Source organism: Bos grunniens, chromosome 24, assembly GCF_055505025.1.
Source record: "Bos grunniens cultivar Pamir isolate PY7600 chromosome 24, Bosgru_T2T1.0, whole genome shotgun sequence".
NCBI classification, from domain to species: Eukaryota; Metazoa; Chordata; class Mammalia; order Artiodactyla; family Bovidae; genus Bos; species Bos grunniens.
In genome coordinates, this window is record NC_141188.1 from 49,383,203 (window position 1) to 49,399,494 (window position 16,292).

Consider the following 16,292-nt stretch of genomic DNA (forward strand, 5'->3'; position numbering starts at 1 on the left):
TGCTCCAAATATCCCCCCTCCCCCAATCTGGTGTCCTGCCTTTGGAATTTCTCCATTTGCAAGTCACTATGTGGGAGTGGAGAGGTGGCATTCCATCACAGGGATCTGTGCAACATGCAGACGCTAGAGAAGGATGAGGTTTTTCACCCTGCTGAGGCTGCCTGGGTCTTCTCTCCCTGCCAGCCGGGGCCTGGGCAGCCTGTAGGCACCGAGGCTCTGAGGCCAGAGAAAGAAGGGACCCTGAAGGGATCCTTAGGGGGTTGGGGGCGGGTGGGGTGCGGGGAAAGAGACAAAGAGGGCACGCACAGAACCTGAATTCTGCAGGAAGGGTCGGAGTGGGAGGGTTGAGGGCCAGAGCTCGCCGCCTCCCTGCGGGTAACCGATTCCTGGGAGGAGCCCACAGGGAGAGGGGAGGGAGAGGGAGGGCGAGTCAGGAGAAAGGGTGGGGCCACACAGGGTACGGATTCACAGAAAAATGCCCGAGTGTGGTGATGGAGGAGGGTGCAGGGCAGCACCCCGGTTCGCGGAGCCCACGCCCCTCGAGTTACCCGGCCGGTTCAGACTGGTTCGCCCACCTCTCCCTCCCCACCAGCCCCTCCGGTTTCATCCCTGAGAAATCAGAATCGGAGCGTGATGCAATCACAGCCGTCCCGCCCGGCCGCAAGCCCTCTGGACTCCGCGTCCGCCCCACCGACGCCCCCTCCCAGGTCCTGCCAGTGTCCCCGCCCCTCCCCGGCGCCCCGCCCCTCCGTCCCCTCTGCGATCCTGCACCCCCGTTTCCCCCCGTCCCCCGCGTCCTCACTCTCCTCTGGGGCATCCTGGCTGGCTTGGCCCCTCCCCTCCACCGCATCCCTCCGGGTCTCTGCGCTGTCTTCCTCGTGCCCCTCTCCGCGCCCTCTTTCCCCCGGGCCCCTCCTCCGCATTCTCACCCTGCCCTAGCCCGACCTCATCACCCGCCCTCCTCTCCTGGAGGCCGCGGCGCCTCCCCTGACCGCGGGTAACGCTGGAGAGGCCGGCGCCTGCCCCCGGCGGGAACTGCCCTGACAGGAGATGGGAGCGGGGGCGGCTGGGGGTTGAGGAGGGGGCCTGAGGGCCGCGAGGGTATAACGCGGAGCCGGACCCCCGCCCTCGTCGCCCCATCCCACTCCCACCCCAACCCCACTCGCCCGCCCACTCCCTTGCAAGGCTTGGTGCCAGAGCCCAGCGTAGGCCAGGCAGCCAGCCAGCCAGGCTCAGCTATCAGCGGGGTGGAGGGCAGTGCCAGCTGCAGGCTTCTCTGCCACCCCAGCAGCCCTGGGCCTCCCTCCAGCAGCACCTTCCACCTGAAACTGGAGCGGGCCGGAGGTGGGGGGTTGGGGGGAGCGGGGTTGGTTTGTCAAAGACAGAGGACCCCGCTGCACCTGGGCATCTTGCTACAAGGGGGAGGCTGGGGCTGATCCTGAGTCAGGGCTAGACTGAAGTCCAGCTCGTTTATTTTCTGGGTGACCTCAGGCAAGTCACCTCTCTGCCTCAGTTTTTGCATTTGTAAAGTGGAGATAATAATAATACCCACCACCTGGGTGTTGTGACTTTTGGTGCCTGGCACATAATAGTTGCCTGGAGAATCCCATGGACCGAGGAGCCTCTTGGGCTATAGTCCATGCTGTGGCCAAGAGTCCAACACGACTGAAGTGATTTAGCACACTTGCACACCCGCACACAAAGTAAAAGTGAAAGTCGCTCAGCCTTGTCTGACTCTTTGCCACCCCATGGACTATACAGTTTGTGGAATTCTCCAGGCCAGAATACTGCAGTGGGTAGCCTTTCCCTTCTCCAGGGGATCTTCTCAACCCAGGGATGGAACGCAGGTCTCTTGCACTGTGGGTAGATTCTTTACCAGCTGAGCTATCGGCGAAGCCCAAGAATACTGGAGTGGGTGGTATATCCATTTTCCAGTGGCTTTTCCTGACCCAGGAATCAAACTGGGATCTCCTGCATTCATAAATAATAATATCAGTATTAATTTCAAATAATAATTTGAATATTACTATTATCTCCCTGGGTGGGGGGTTGCCATTTACCAAAGGGAAATAGAGTAGAATCTGTCATTAAAGATCTATTAGGTGCCTGTTATGGGCAACGAAGGCCACTTGGTGTAGTGCAAGAGTTTTGGGAGTGAGATGTGGGTTTGAATCCCAGCCCTGTCATTTGGTAGCTGTGTGATCTTGAGAAAGTTACCTCTCCTTTCTGAACCATAGTCCCCCAACAGTAAAACAGTGCCAGTAATGCCCACTTTGCAGAATCAGTGCAGGACATGAATGAGGTAATGTCAGGAGAGTGTCTAGGGCAGTTCTCAGATCAAAACGGGTGCCTCTCAGTGAACGAGAGGCATGGAGAAGCTCAGGGGGATGGAAAGGACAGACTCAGTTTCTGCCATGTGGGACCTCTGGGGAGATAAGACTTACATGTGAAAAAAAATACCGCTAACTCAATGGGATCCAAGCTCAGAATCAATTCCAAGGTCAGGAAGAAGTGTTGTGGGAGAGGGGGCATGCCCTTAGCATCCATGAGAACAAATAAACTGCCAAGGGTGGAATCCCAGGCATGGGTGGGGGTGCTTCTGAACAGCTCCCCCTCCTCCGTCAGCTACTCCCTGCCCCGCCCCCCCACAGCGTTCTCCCACCAGGATCAAGGCAGCAGTCACAGGGCTTGAGGGGTATGCAGTTGCTCCAGGACGGGTGTCAGCATTCGCTTCACTAGGGGAGGCCCTTATAGGAGAAACAGGAATTTTAAGGGCAGTTGGAAAAGGAGGCCTGAGCACAATCTCCACCCTTTCAAATGGCTGTCAATGAGGCAGAACACCATTGCCACCCACAGCTATGGCTGTGAGACTGGAACCGGGTTCCCTCATCTGTAAAACAACAGGGTGGGCAGGATGCTTTCTAGGCCTCCCCAGCTGCAATCCTCTACCCTTCTTGAAAACCATACTTGCTCTGATCTGTAGGAATGTGGGAGAGAACCGCTCCTCCTTGGAGGTGCAGGGCTTAGCCCCATCAACCATTCCATGGGCGGGCTCGGAGCCCTCCTTAGTGGAGCAGGAATGAGGTGGGATTCCACCCTGGGACAGGCTCCCTGATACCGGAAGGTCAGCAATTTAATGGAATATGACTCGTGGAGCCAGAAGGAGCCTTGCGAGCAGGCATCCAGCCCTCTCACTTACAGATCAAGAAACAAAAGCCCAGAGAAGTCAAGGGACTTATCCAAGGTTCATGTGTTTCTTTGGGGGCAGAGCTGAGGTTCAACCCACTGCAGCATAGTATCTCCAATGAATTTATTAATAGTTCACAGCAACAACAACAAGAGATCCCAGTGAGCTGGTAACCAAGGTCAATCAAAACTTCTCTGAGTTTCTTTCATGAAAGCAAAATTGAAATGCTTTTGCTTCACGACCAGGTAAGAAAGTGTTTCCCAAAGTGAAGAAGTTGTCTAAAGGGCCCACACGGCCCCCATCAACACTGTCCAAGGCTGGAGGTGACCGGTGGGGCAGTGGGCAGGGGCTCCTGCCATGTTGGGGCGGGGATTTGCTTTTGTGATCAGCACTGCAGGCTCCCTGAAGAGAGTCCAAGGACACTGGGCTTGAGGACTAATATGCATTTTTATTCTACAATAATTTTCATACTGAGTTCAAGAGGCACTGGCTCCAAGTACATAAAACCAAATCAAATTACATTAATTGATTTTATTGAAACCTGCTGCAGTTGTATTCAAGCCCACAGTCAGGGGCATGACCCCTGTGAAATACCAAAGGGGCTTTTGAAATAATTAAATTAATTACACCCTGGGTTATGCACAAGGGCTTGCTCCTCGTGCTCAAGGCAGGCAATGCCTGCTCACTGCCATGGGCGACACGACTGACCACAAAGTAAGATGCTGCCTAGGGGAGCCCAAGGCGCACACCTTCCATTCCAGGGTGGGTCGTCTTTGTGCTTTTTAGGCAAACACAGATCCACACGGGCACACACACACATGGTCACCGGCTAGAACGGCCCTCTCTTTCTCTCTGCCGACTTATGGTCCAAGTCAAGCCCTCGCCCCATCCTCCTTGTCCTCCTCGCTCCTTGCTCCGCCTCCTTTCCTGACCACCCCCCGCTGGACCCCCCAGCACTTACATCCCTGCCCTTGGAAGATGCACTTTCAGGTTACCTGTTCTTTCATGAGGGACTACCTTGTATGACTAAGTAAAGGATGAGAAGCCCCTCGAATGCAGAGAATGGGCTGTGATCCTCTCTGGATCTTTCAGGAAGCTCAGCCAAGCTCTGTATATGGAAGAAACTCAGGACATTTATTAAACACCTACTATGTGCTAGGCACTAGTCCAAAACTTTACACGGCGCGTAAAAAAACTAAGTGGAGCTCTGTTGCTTCTAAGTAAATCTTAAAACAATTCCATCAACCCTGTTGCTAATCAGGTGATGGCATCACCCTTCCGATTTGACGATTTACCTACAAACAAATCCCAGTGTCCCTGGTGGAAGGGCTACTCCCCACCAACCTTCATTTCACAGAGGACATTTTGCAGATCCACAGGGGGAAGGTTCTGGCGCAAGGTCACAGAGTGGTTCAGAGGATGAGCACCCTGTAACCTGTCGGCTCTCAGCTCTGAACACATCTGTCCAAGGCAAAAAGTCACCCATGATTCCAGTTACTCCTGTACTGGGGGCTAACGTGCCAGATTAGCCTGTCCTGCAGAGAAGATGCTGGGTGTCCAGGGACGGAGTCGCCCAAGTTCTGTGGCCTTGTGTGTATTCAAGGAGCAAAGCAGGGCAGAGTGGGGACCTAGCCCTTCACGGACCGAACCCTTACCCCATAGCCCCATCAAGACCTGCTCTACCCTCGCCTTAACCTGTCGGGACACCATCGGAGACAAAGCCTGCTGCCCTACCCCTGTTGCGCAACAAGCTTTCCAAACCCCCACCCCCACCGCAGCCCTCTCCCCGCTTCCGCACGCCTCTCACTACCCTCAAGACTGTACTCAAAATAGAGCCCTGGACACCAGCCAACGCGAATCCCCTCCCCGACTGTGACCCTGAGCTGCTTAGTAATAACGACGAACACAATCCTCGTAACCGTGACAGCTGCTCTTCACAGAGCTTTGTACTGCTCCGTGCCAGGCACTCATACGCCTTGCCTTTCCATCTAATCCTCACAATCACCTCACCTGACAGGTGAGGAAACTTAGGTGAAGGGAGGTGAGAAGCTGGCCCAAGGACACAGAGCTCGTAGCTGGTGGGGCCTGGATTCAAAGTCAGGTCCATGGCACACCTTGCTGGCACCCCCGCAGACTACATCTTCCTCATATTGGTGGGCTGATGCTCCCTCACTGCGTTCTTTAGATGAGGATACTTACTTTTAAAGTTGTGGTAAAATATATACATAAAATAAAAGTTGGCAGTGTAATCATTCGAGGGCATGATTCAGTGGCACTGATTATATTCATGCTGTTGTGCCTCCGTCACCACTGTTTTGAAATGTTTTCCATCAGCCCCAGTGAAAGCTCTGTAACGACTAAGCAATAACTTCCCAATCCCACCCCCTCCAACCCTCACCCCGTCTCGCTAATCCCTGCTCACCTCCAGTCTACCTTCTGTCTCCATGAATTTGCCTGCTCTAGATATTCATACAAGTGGAATCACACAACATTTGTCCTTTGCCTGCAAAGCCAGTTCTCTTCAACAGTAAGCCTGACCCGTCAACTTTTTAGGCCCTCAATCTCTCACCGGCCAAAAGGGCACAAGGCCTTGGCCTGCCTCCGTCACCAGGAGGTTGCGGACGCGTGACAGCTTGCGGGTGGGGATATCATCTCGAGGAGGGCCAGGCCTTGGAGGCTCAGCATCCCCAGCTACTGAAGTTCGAGAAAGGCCTCGTTGGGTCCTGAGTGTTACTGAGGGGACCACAGAAGCAATGTTTTCGGCTGGGGTGGTGGTGGGGGGCAGAAAGCGGACTCTCTAGAAGGGAAAGGTGGCAAGAGGGCACCCTGAGACCTCTGGGGGCCTGGGCAGCACTGCCTTGGCACAAGGGGGCCAAGGCGGGCCTTGTATGGACTCTAAGGAGGACTGCACGCCTGGGGAGAAAAGTGGCGGCCCAACCAGAGTTCAATAGCCCCCTCCCACCAATTTGGGGCCCACAGACTCTTCACCTCCTCCCCACTGTCTGCCCCTCCCTGTGGTTCCAGCTGGGCAATCGCCTTCCTACCTGGGGCATTACTCGTGCAGCTAGCACCCCAGCTCCCCCCAAAAGCCTTCCCGCTCCCCAGTGGTTCCTCTCCAGCTCCACTAGGTCCTTTTCAATCTACATCACGTGATGTACCACACTGGGGGGGGTGGGCACTGTCTTTCAGGGTGCACGCACAATGGAAAGCCTTCTGCTCTAGAGTCCTGGGGCTGCCACCTTCTAGCCGATCTAGGACAGGCAGCTCAACCACCCTGAGCCCCAGCGCTTCATCTGTAAAGTGGACGTGACAATGCCCACTGCCTGCGGGCTGTCCTCAGGACCAGAGCGAGGCACGTCTGTGACTTGTAACCTGGGCGTGTGGCGGAGCTGCGCAGAGACGCAGCACACGACGTGGCAGATCTTCCTGACACTCAATTCTACTCAACTCTTTGGGGGAAAATGCGTCCTTTTTATGTTAAAAAAAAATAGAGATGATTATGGAGGAGAATGAAAAACTTGGATTGCTTTTAAAAGACCAAACAGGCAACTTCCAGGGCATTTCTAGCTTTCTGGGAGCCATGTTCGTGGTTCTCTCGGAATCACAGCGTGCACTGCCCCCTTTGTTGGAAGGGTGTTTCTGGGATGCGCTGGTGAGACCAACTGCCTGGCTGTGGCAGGTGCTCAGGAAAGGGCAGCTGTGATGTTTCCCCCAGTTGTCACGGGGGGAAGAGTTTAATGCAATGGCATTGCAACCCCTCTGATTGATGTTGTCTCTTGGTCTCCCTCGGGAGAGGCAAGGCACAGGGTGGGAAGCACGTGGGGCTGCAGTACCAGACTTTATGTCTCTGCTTCACCATCACCGGCTGGATGCATATCCTTGGACATACCACTCAATTTCTCTGCACCTGAATTTATTCCCCTACAAAGTGAGACAGAGTCTTAACTCATTATCAAAAAAAGACAAATCCAATTTAAAAAGGATCAGAAGACCTGAAGAGACAGTTTTCCAAAGAAGACATCCAGATGGCCAACAGGCTCATGAAAAGATGCTCAACATCACTGATCATCAGGGAACTGCAAATCAAAACCACAGTGAAACAGCATCTCACACTTGTCAGAACGGCTGTCATCAAAAAGACAAGAAATAACATCCTCATGTTGATAAGAACGTAGAGAAAGGGAATGCTCATGCACTATTGGCGGGAGTGCAAATAGGTGCTGCCGCTGTGGAAAAGTGTATGGAGCTTCATTAAAGAAATTAAAACCAGAACTACTGTCTGATTCGGCAATTCCACTTCTGCGTATTTATATGAAGAAAATGAAAACACTAACTCAAGAAGATACATGCACCCAATGTTCACTGCAGCACTATTTACCAAAGCCAAAGTACGAAAGAAACCGAAGAGTCCATCAGAAAAGATGAATGGATAAAAAAGATGTGGTATAGATATATACGATGGGATATTGTTCAACCATAAAAGGAAAAAAACATCTTGTCATTTGCAGCAACACCAATGGGCCTAGAGGGTATTGGGCAAAAGGGAAATAAGTCAAACAAAGACAAATACCATATAATTTCACTTACATGTGGAATCTAAAAGCAAACAAACCAAACAGAGACAAACTTACAGTTACAGAAGAAAACAGGTGGTTACTAGAGGGGAGCAGGGTGGAGGAGATGAGTGAAACAGGTGAGGAAAACGTAGAGGCGTAAACTTGCAGTCATAAAGTGCGTAAGTCACGGGGATATAACGTAGCGCGCAGGGAATACTGTCAATGAGACTGTAACAACTTTGTATGGTGACAGATGGGAAGACTTTCGTGATCATTTCATAGTATATAAAAATATCGAATCACTGGGTTGTACACCTGAAATTAATATAATATTATAGGTCAATTATACTTCAATTAAAAAATTTAAAAAAAAGAAAGAAGACAAATACCCTAACAGCTCCCTTGCAGAGCTCTGTGCAGATGACATCAGAGCTCGCTGGAGGAAACAGAGTCAAGGATGGAGAAGTGCTCACATGCTTGTTTCACTTCATGCTCCCACTGCAGCTTGGGGAGGCAGGTGAGCAAAGGCAGAGGGCTCTTTGCGAGCACACCCAGAGCCCTGAGTGTGAGATGTTGCTACCACAGCCCTGCGAACAGACAGGGCAGGGGCGGCGCTGACCACTCTGGAGATGAGGATCCGGGGCCCTCAGTGGAGCTGGAGCCCATTTCTGACTCCCAGTGGATGGCTCAGCCTCCTTCTAGCACTCAGGGCTGCTCAGAGGTGAAAGGCAGGACCTCAGTGGGCAAGGTGACAAGGAGCTCCTTGTCACCTCCACGTTCATTCAGAGGCAGCAAGGGTGGGAGAGTGGGATCCAAGCCCTTTTAAAAATCTCCTCGAGGTCCCGAGATGTGGGGATTCTAACTGGCTCCCAGATTGAAAGGATGCTCAGCATCACTAATCAACAGGGAAATGCAAATCAAAACCACAAAAAAAGAAACAAAAATACATAAAGAGACTAATAAATCCACGTGGACTGGAAGTTTAAAAAAGAAACAAGCCACAGTGCAAAGGCTCTGCCTTTATCTTTTCTACATTTGCTTATTGCATTTCACTTGGTCACTTCTTTTCTGAAGAGTCTTGTCCAGAGCGCAGTGCCTGGTGGGTGCTTAAAAAACACTTGGTGACGGTCCTGCTGAAGTGGCCCTGGAATCTACCGTCTACGCTGGAACAAACCCTCTGGGACTCAGGCATCGCGGCCACTGACACTGGGCATCCTCTGAAAACCAAGCAGGGCGGAGGCTCAGCGGGGCTGTCCTGACTGAACGGGAGGAAGCTCTTCAAGCTGTGTCCCTGCTGCTCAGCCCCGTCCCCAGACAGCCCCCTCCTCCATCGGCAGGAGGATCCGGTCTCGGCTCAGCCCTGGCCCCTCCACCCCCTGCCGCCGGCCCTGCTGAACCCCATCCCACCCTTCCACCAGAGCTGTCAGTGCGGCTCCCCACACAATGGCCATCCGGAGGTAGTGCTGTGTCCGGTCCCTCCTTGGCCGGAGGCAAAGTCCAGACCCTTCCTCCACCCTCCCAGGCCTCCCACCCACGCCTGAATCTCTACTTTGAAAACTTCCCATGGACCAGTGATCTCTAGGCCACAGCGGCACACCACCCTCGCGTCCCCTCCCAGCCCAGGCCGCCCCTCCCACGGGCCCCAGCCTACCCATTTCCTCTGCCCTTTTCACCCTTTGGCGCCAGGACCAGCTATTCTGAGCCTCTGGCTCAGCTCCTTCCCCTGCCAGCTGCTCCCTTACCAGGGCCTTCATTTCTTGCCTCTTCTTTTCGGAGTGGACCCTTACTTAGTTCTGCCAACAAAGAGCATGTGTTCCTATGATACAGGAACACCAAAGGCAGCAAGATTCAGCGGAGATCTAAATGCTTGGGTTGTGCGAGCATGCTGAGTCACTTCAGTTGTATCCGACTCTTTGAGACTCCATGGACTGTAGCCCCCCAGGCTCCTCTGTCCATGGGAGTCTCCAGGCAAGAATACTGGAGTGTGTTGCCCTGTCTTCCTCCAGGGGATCTTCCCAACCCAGAGATTGAACACACCTCTCTCATGTTTCCTGCATTACCAGGCAGGTTCTTTCCCACTAGTGCCACCTGGGAAGCCCCAAATGCTTGGGTTACTTGTTTGGAAATGTTAAATGCAGGCCACTGCATTGCTGGGTATGTGTGTGCATGTGTGTGTGTGTGTGTGTGTGTGTGTGTACACACCAATGGACTCTCAGTCCTTCCAAGAAGCTTTTCAAAGCAATCTTTCTCCCCCTTTGCCAGAAACAATGAATTAGTAAGGATGAGCCCCAACAGGATTAATAGTCCCTTTCTGGTTACCCAAGCTTCTTGCTTCTTTTATGACACAGCAATCACTGGATTTCAAGGTTTCTTGGAGAAGATGCTAGAACAATTACTGCAGATCTTATAAAATTACACTGAATGGTATGTTTGAAAAGATAATTTTCTGTATTCGGCTCTGTGAAAAGTTTCCCACAAAAGCAGCAACAGTCAGATAAAGGTCCCCACCCACATAAAACAGTTTTGGTAGATTTTCAGATCCCTTTCAGAGCGTAAGGAAGAGACAGGAGAGAAGGACAGGGCCACAGAAAGGAAAAACAAGCCCCTATGTCTTGATTTGGCCTTGGTGACCGGGAAAACACACTCCTGGGGTTGTCCCGGTCAATATTTGATTCACTGAGCTTATCAGCCAGACCTCAACCTGTGGGAAACAGACAGAGCCTGGCACAGGAGCTGGGTGCTGGGTCAGGTGTCCAAGATGATGGCTGAGTAGGTCCAGGGCCTCCTGGTCAAAGGCCTCCTGCAAAGAGGCCCTCGGAAAATGTTTACTTTCTGGATTTCTGCACCAAAGCTTTCTGATCCTGAAAAGTGAAAGTGAAAGTCACTCAGTTGTGTCCGACTCTTTGTGACCCCATGAACTACACAGTCCATGGAATTCTCTAGGCAAGAATACTGGAGTGGGTAGTCATTCCCTTCTCCAGGGGATCTTTGCAACCCAGGGATCAAACCCAGGTCTCCCGTGTTGCAGGCAGATTCTTTACCAGCCACAAAGGAGGCCCTCTGATCCTGAAGCTCCAGCCAATTTGTTTTTGACAAATGCATGGTCAGTGTGCAGATTTTCCTAAACATGACACAAACCATAATGGGGAAAAACATGATAGATGTGATTAAAGTTCAAACTTTTCTATGATAAAGATACCACGTACAAGTTAAGAGTCAATAATCTCAGCGAAAAGTATTAGCATTATGTATAACAGACACGGCGTGAACCGAAAATACACAAAGAACTCCTCTGAACCAATAAGGAAAACCATGAAATATAAATGTTCACTAAAATTATTTAAACTGTCCGATCTCACTGATGATTTTTTAAATATAAAAACCAGCTCGTAGGTGCTTATGAAGAAAGAGGGATAGGTATTTTAGAGGAAGGGCACTGGATTGAGAGAGAAGACCTGAGGTTCAGTCATCTGTCCTGTGAGACCTTGGACAAATCATTTCTCCATCTAGGAAAGTTTTCTAGTTGATATTTTAGTAGAAGTTGCATGAGGAATGAGGTCTTGTGTCTTTGGCATCAGGCATAAAAATACCTTCTTAGATCTTCTTCTTTCTCCAAGCTGTTCCATTATATTTATCATAATATTTATCGCACCCTTCTTCACCACCCTCTCCACTGTAGAAGATTTGAAACAGAGGTGTCAGTGGGTCTGCTTCTCTGCTGTGGAATTTGAGAGGACGGAAGGGAAGTGGCTGAGCTAAGACCCCCTTAGCAGCCCTTGGTATGTGTGACAGCTGCTCTGGGGCTCTTGGCCTGTCTCCATGGGGGCCTGTCTGTGCCACAGAGTCTGCTGGCCAGACAGCAGCATGAGGGCTGGGAGCAGGAGGCAAGCAAGGGGCAGACGATAGAAAGGGGAAGCGCAAAGGAAGAGTGAGGATTTGATGGCCAGGCGGCTTTGGGTTTGAATCTCAACTCCTCCCCCTCCTGCCTGTGGACTGCTGAGCGCATCTATCTGTTTCTTGGAGTCTCAGGTTTCTCTTTCACAAAATGGGCGCAATGTTCTCGCCTCCCAGGCTCCTTTCCTGGCCATTACCTGTACCACTCACCAGTGAGGCTGAAGAGACAGCGTCGCTCTGCTGGCACCGAACTCCTTCGGCTCCCCCAAACCAGACTGGACGACACTGTGGGCTGGAGTGGTGTCTGTGGAGGGGGCAGGGACCCGAGTTCTGAGAAAGCTGGACTGGTGCCGGGGCCCTGTCGTGGTCCCTTTTGAAGTTCCAGCACCTGGCATTTTGCCTTGTGTGTGGAGGGCACAAGATAACATGTGCAGAATGAATGAATAAAATTTATGGATGAGGAAGCCAAGGGCCAAAAAGGTGAAGCGATATCCTCAGAGCTACACAACCCATTAATTACCCAGAGAGGGTCAGAGAGCCTTTCTTTCTTTCTTATCATGGGGAAAACGGAGGAGAGAGCATATAGCCAATTATAGTGGCCCCTGAAGTCTCATGTTCCCCAGGAAAGTCTCATTTTATACCTGCTTCCTTTAACAATTATAATAATGCCCACTTTCACTTTCAAATTGTCTGTTCTCCCAGTTATGAGGGAGACTGGAGAGAAGGACTCTGTGTTTCCCTGGCTCTGTCTACTCCCCCATCCCTCATTTCTCTTAACTTGTCAGATATGCAATTAAAATGTCATTCCATTCTCGATTCAATGAAAGCCCCATTTAAACTCTGCTCATCCCAAAGGCAACCTTCCCCCAGAAAAACCCATGAAAGCTGAGGTCAGCCATCAAGGTGCTGTCTCTGCCCGCACATGGAGTGATGGGCTTCCTCAGCGCCTAGCTGCCTCCCCTGTACCCGCAGCGAGGAGGGGAAGAAGGCACAGCCTTACCAGGCGGATGCCAGAACAGCCCCCCTCCACCCTGACTGACTAGGATGTAGTCCTCCTATTGCACAGGAGCACCTGGGCCCATCAATGGAGAGAGGGCCTTATTGCACATAGGTGGGCCTGGCAGCCTCTCCAGAGAAGGACAGGGAGCCTGGGATGAGGGCTGGGGCCTTGTGGTCTATCTACATGAGAAATGGGGGGCTGAGGGGAGGCAGAGAGGCTCAGTAGGAAAGAGAAACAAGGGCACACCAAACCAGCGGGCAGCCTCAGAGATTAGCATTTTCAGATCGCTCAGGTTCCTGTGGTTTGGCTATTGGATTGAGGAAGGGGGGCGTTCTTCCTGCTGATCCTCAGATGTTTGGAGATGGCCACCTCAGCGCAGTAAGTAAGGGCACCCGTCTACGGGATCCTTGCAGGCCTGACTCCATGGGTGCCTCTCCCAGAGCCTTTCCTGGGCTCACCCCAGCCCTCTGTGCCCAGCCTCTCTGCACAGAAGGGTGCCTGGAGACTTGCATGCACGTGGGCGCAGAGGCCTATTGTGGTTGATCCCAAAGCATCTCTTTTGGGAGATGGGTTTGGTGCTTTCCCAGTGGAAGATCGCCCGCCTCCCATCAGGGTGGGTACTCTTCACTTCCTAATCCCGCAGGGAATGCGCACTGGGCTCTGCACACAGCCCGTGCTCAACTGGGAGTGGAGTCTTAGTACCTGGGGTTGGCGGCCCGACCTTCCTGGGCTTAGGTCCTGAAGCTCCTGTGGCCACAGCTGAAGACAGACTGGGGTCTCACTTGCTTTCCCCAGCCCTGCCTGTACCTGCAGACCCCCTGCCTACAGAGCTCCCAGGCCTGGTTCCTAGAGCAGGACAAAGCCAGTCTCCAGGCTCCTACCCCAGGCTGGCTGACTCCTGGTTTCCCCAAAGGAGGAACCCAGGCCTGCTTTGGCCAGCTCTCCCTCTCCTGGAGAGCGCTGGGTGGGACATGGCACCAGCTCTGTGAGGTCAGGAACCCAGATCTCTTGTTTCTTTTTGAATTCCCTTCTCCCTCTCAGCCCTCACTTCCTGGGCTTCCCTGGTGGCTCAGCTGGTAAAGAATCTGCTTGCAATGCAGGAGACCTGGGTTCGATCCCTGGGTTGGGAAGATCCCCCGGAGAAGGGAAAGGCTTCCCACTCCGGTGTTCTGGCCTGGAGAATTCCATGGACTCACAAAGAGTTGGACACGACTGAGTGATGTTAGTTCACGTTCTTCCTCTCAGCCCTCACTTCCTCGCCTAGGCCAGGCCCTCTTCTCTGTCAGAAATACCCTAGAAATCATCCATCTGATAGCTGATCTCAGCAGCTGTTTGGTTGGAAAGGCCTAGAAAAAAACCACCGTCCCCACAGTGGGAGTGCTTACTGGCCCACCAGCCCCAGCACAGGCTGGCCAGAGTGGACTCTCAACTTCACTTCGCACAAGTGCACTCAAGTCTTCGCTGTCGCCCTCTGGCTGCCCTGCAGCGTGGCACACAGAAAACGCACGGTAAGCATCTGTGAGTGAGGGGATGTGCGCCTACTGGGACCAGGTTCTGTGCTGGGCACGCTGCCCACGCCGTCAGTGGGCACATGTGATTGTCCCACTGAACGGATGGGCAAGGAGAAGCTCAGACAGTTAAGTGGTTTTCCCAAGGCCATTCAGCAAACGTCCAGCCACATTTCAAGGTTAACTCCTCCTGTCTTTAAAGACTGTGGTCTTTTCACTCGCATTTCTGTGGTTCAGTCAACGCTAACGCTCTGTGCTTGGCGCTAGGAGGGATTCAAAGCTGACTGAGAAATAGCCCCAGCTCTTAGGCAGTTCACACTGAAAGGGCCAGACCGTCCCTTCACGACCACCTCCAATAAAAGACAGACATGCCAAATCCTGCCCAAGACGCTGAAACCTCCGTGTGCAGGCTGTGGGCAGAGGGGCGATGTGCATTCTGACCGGAGTGGAGAAAGGCGCCTGGGACGAGGTGGCACTGGGTTGGGCCATTAAGGACAGATGGGTCTCGGGCCAGGGATAGAGGCTGAAGAATTCAAGATGGACTTGAGGCAGGCCCCTGGTGGGAAGACAGGCTGAGGTGGGTGCTTCGCTTAAGCACCACGAGGCAGGTCAGGGTGGCCAATTTCCACAAGCCTGGTGGAGCAGGAGGAAGGGCTGGCAGGCCTCCGCTCTGGGAGGGTTTAGATCTCTCGGGAGAGCTTGAGCACCGACAGGGCCGGAGGGGAGAGCCCTGCTGCTGCAGAATTGGGAGTGGGGCCGGCATCCGCCTGCCCTCCCTCCTCAAATGTGGTCTGGGAGATTCAGCCAACCTCCTGGCCTCAATCAGCGGGAGCCCCGGGGAGAGCAGATAAGCAAGCTCTGAAGGACGAGCTCCAGCCATGGGGCTGCAGACTTATTATTTTTCCCACACACTTGATTGACAGGACACACAGGGCCGCGGGGAGCAGGCTTCTCTGGGCCTCTGCTGACGCCCGGGAAGAGGAGGGGAGTAGTGACAGGCCTGAGGCCCTTCGGTCAGCCCTGCCCCCCAGGCTGCGGCCTGGAGGTGGAGAGGGCAGCAGGGCCGCCTGCTGTCCCCCAGCCCTGTCTTCTGTCTCCTAGGTTTTCCCCCCTTCCGGTCAGCACGGTTCAGGGAGGAAACACTTGGCGAGGCTCTTGGGAGAGCCTCTGGCACACAAGCTCCTGCGCTTTCCAGGGCTGGGGGAGGGTGGGCCGAGGGCAGAGGGGGAGTGAGCATCCGTGTCTGTCTTGAGGGGATGTGTGGGAATACATTCGCCCACTGTGGGCCATTAATACACTGTGAGATCCTTGCTGGGCCTCAGTTTCCATGTCTGTAAAACAGATCCCTTGAAGCTGCCTAGAATAATCCCATCTCCCTCTTCCTGAGGTAGGTGAACAGTTAATTTCCTTCAAGGTTTCTTTGTTATAATTTTCTACCTCCACATTGAGATTTGAACAGTCCCATGGTGTCAAGGGCATTAGACTCGAAACCTGATTAAGAAAATCAGTAGATGCCCTCCAAACACAGGAAACTCGTGTTTATTGACCTTCCACTCCATGCCAGGCCCTGTGCCAACAGCAAGTGTTTAGTCTGATTGTCTTATATAATCTTCACATCGGCTCTGGGATGAGATGATTTTTAGCCCTATTTCCCCCAATGTGGCAGAATTTCTTGAATTTCTTAAAGTCCTGCAGTGGCTTTCCAACACCAGAATGAAATCCAGACTTCTCCCACACCACCTTCCCAGCACCATGCCACTTTCTGATTTGGCCAGAAAACTTTCCTAGTAGCTCAGCTGATAAAGAATCTGCTGGCAATGCAGGAGATTCCCAGTTCGATTCCTGGGTCAGGAAGATCCCCTGGAGAAGGGCTAGGCAATTCACTCCAGTGTTCTTGGGCTTCCCTGGTGGCTCAAATGGTGAAGAATCCACGTGCAATGTGGGAAATCTGGGTTCGATCCCTGGGTTGGAAAGATCCCCTGGAGGAGGGCATGGCAACCCACTCTACTATTCTTGCCTATAGAATCCCCATGGACAGAGGTGCCTGGCGGGCTACAGTCCATGGGGTCACAAAGAGTCAGACACGACTGAGTGACTAAGCACAGCACAGCATAGCTGATGGACAGAAGGCTGAGCACTGAAGAACG

At 52.8% G+C, this 16,292-nt stretch overlaps 2 protein-coding genes across 2 annotated transcripts in view; both read right to left on the bottom strand.

The window, feature by feature from the left end:
- The window catches only part of ZBTB7C (zinc finger and BTB domain containing 7C), a 153,032-nt gene that overhangs the window by 129,916 nt on the left and 6,824 nt on the right, over positions 1–16,292 (bottom strand). The window lies entirely within an intron of this gene.
- LOC147346240 (uncharacterized) overlaps positions 10,169–16,292 on the bottom strand; it is a 244,910-nt gene continuing 238,786 nt past the window's right edge. Inside the window, exons 7-8 of the mRNA XM_086372367.1 lie at positions 11,848–11,941; positions 10,169–10,604 (exon numbers count right to left, since the gene is read on the bottom strand). Of these exons, the coding sequence (XP_086228493.1) occupies positions 10,489–10,604; positions 11,848–11,941 (210 nt within the window). The 3' untranslated portion in view covers positions 10,169–10,488. The remainder of the gene's footprint in view (positions 10,605–11,847; positions 11,942–16,292) is intronic.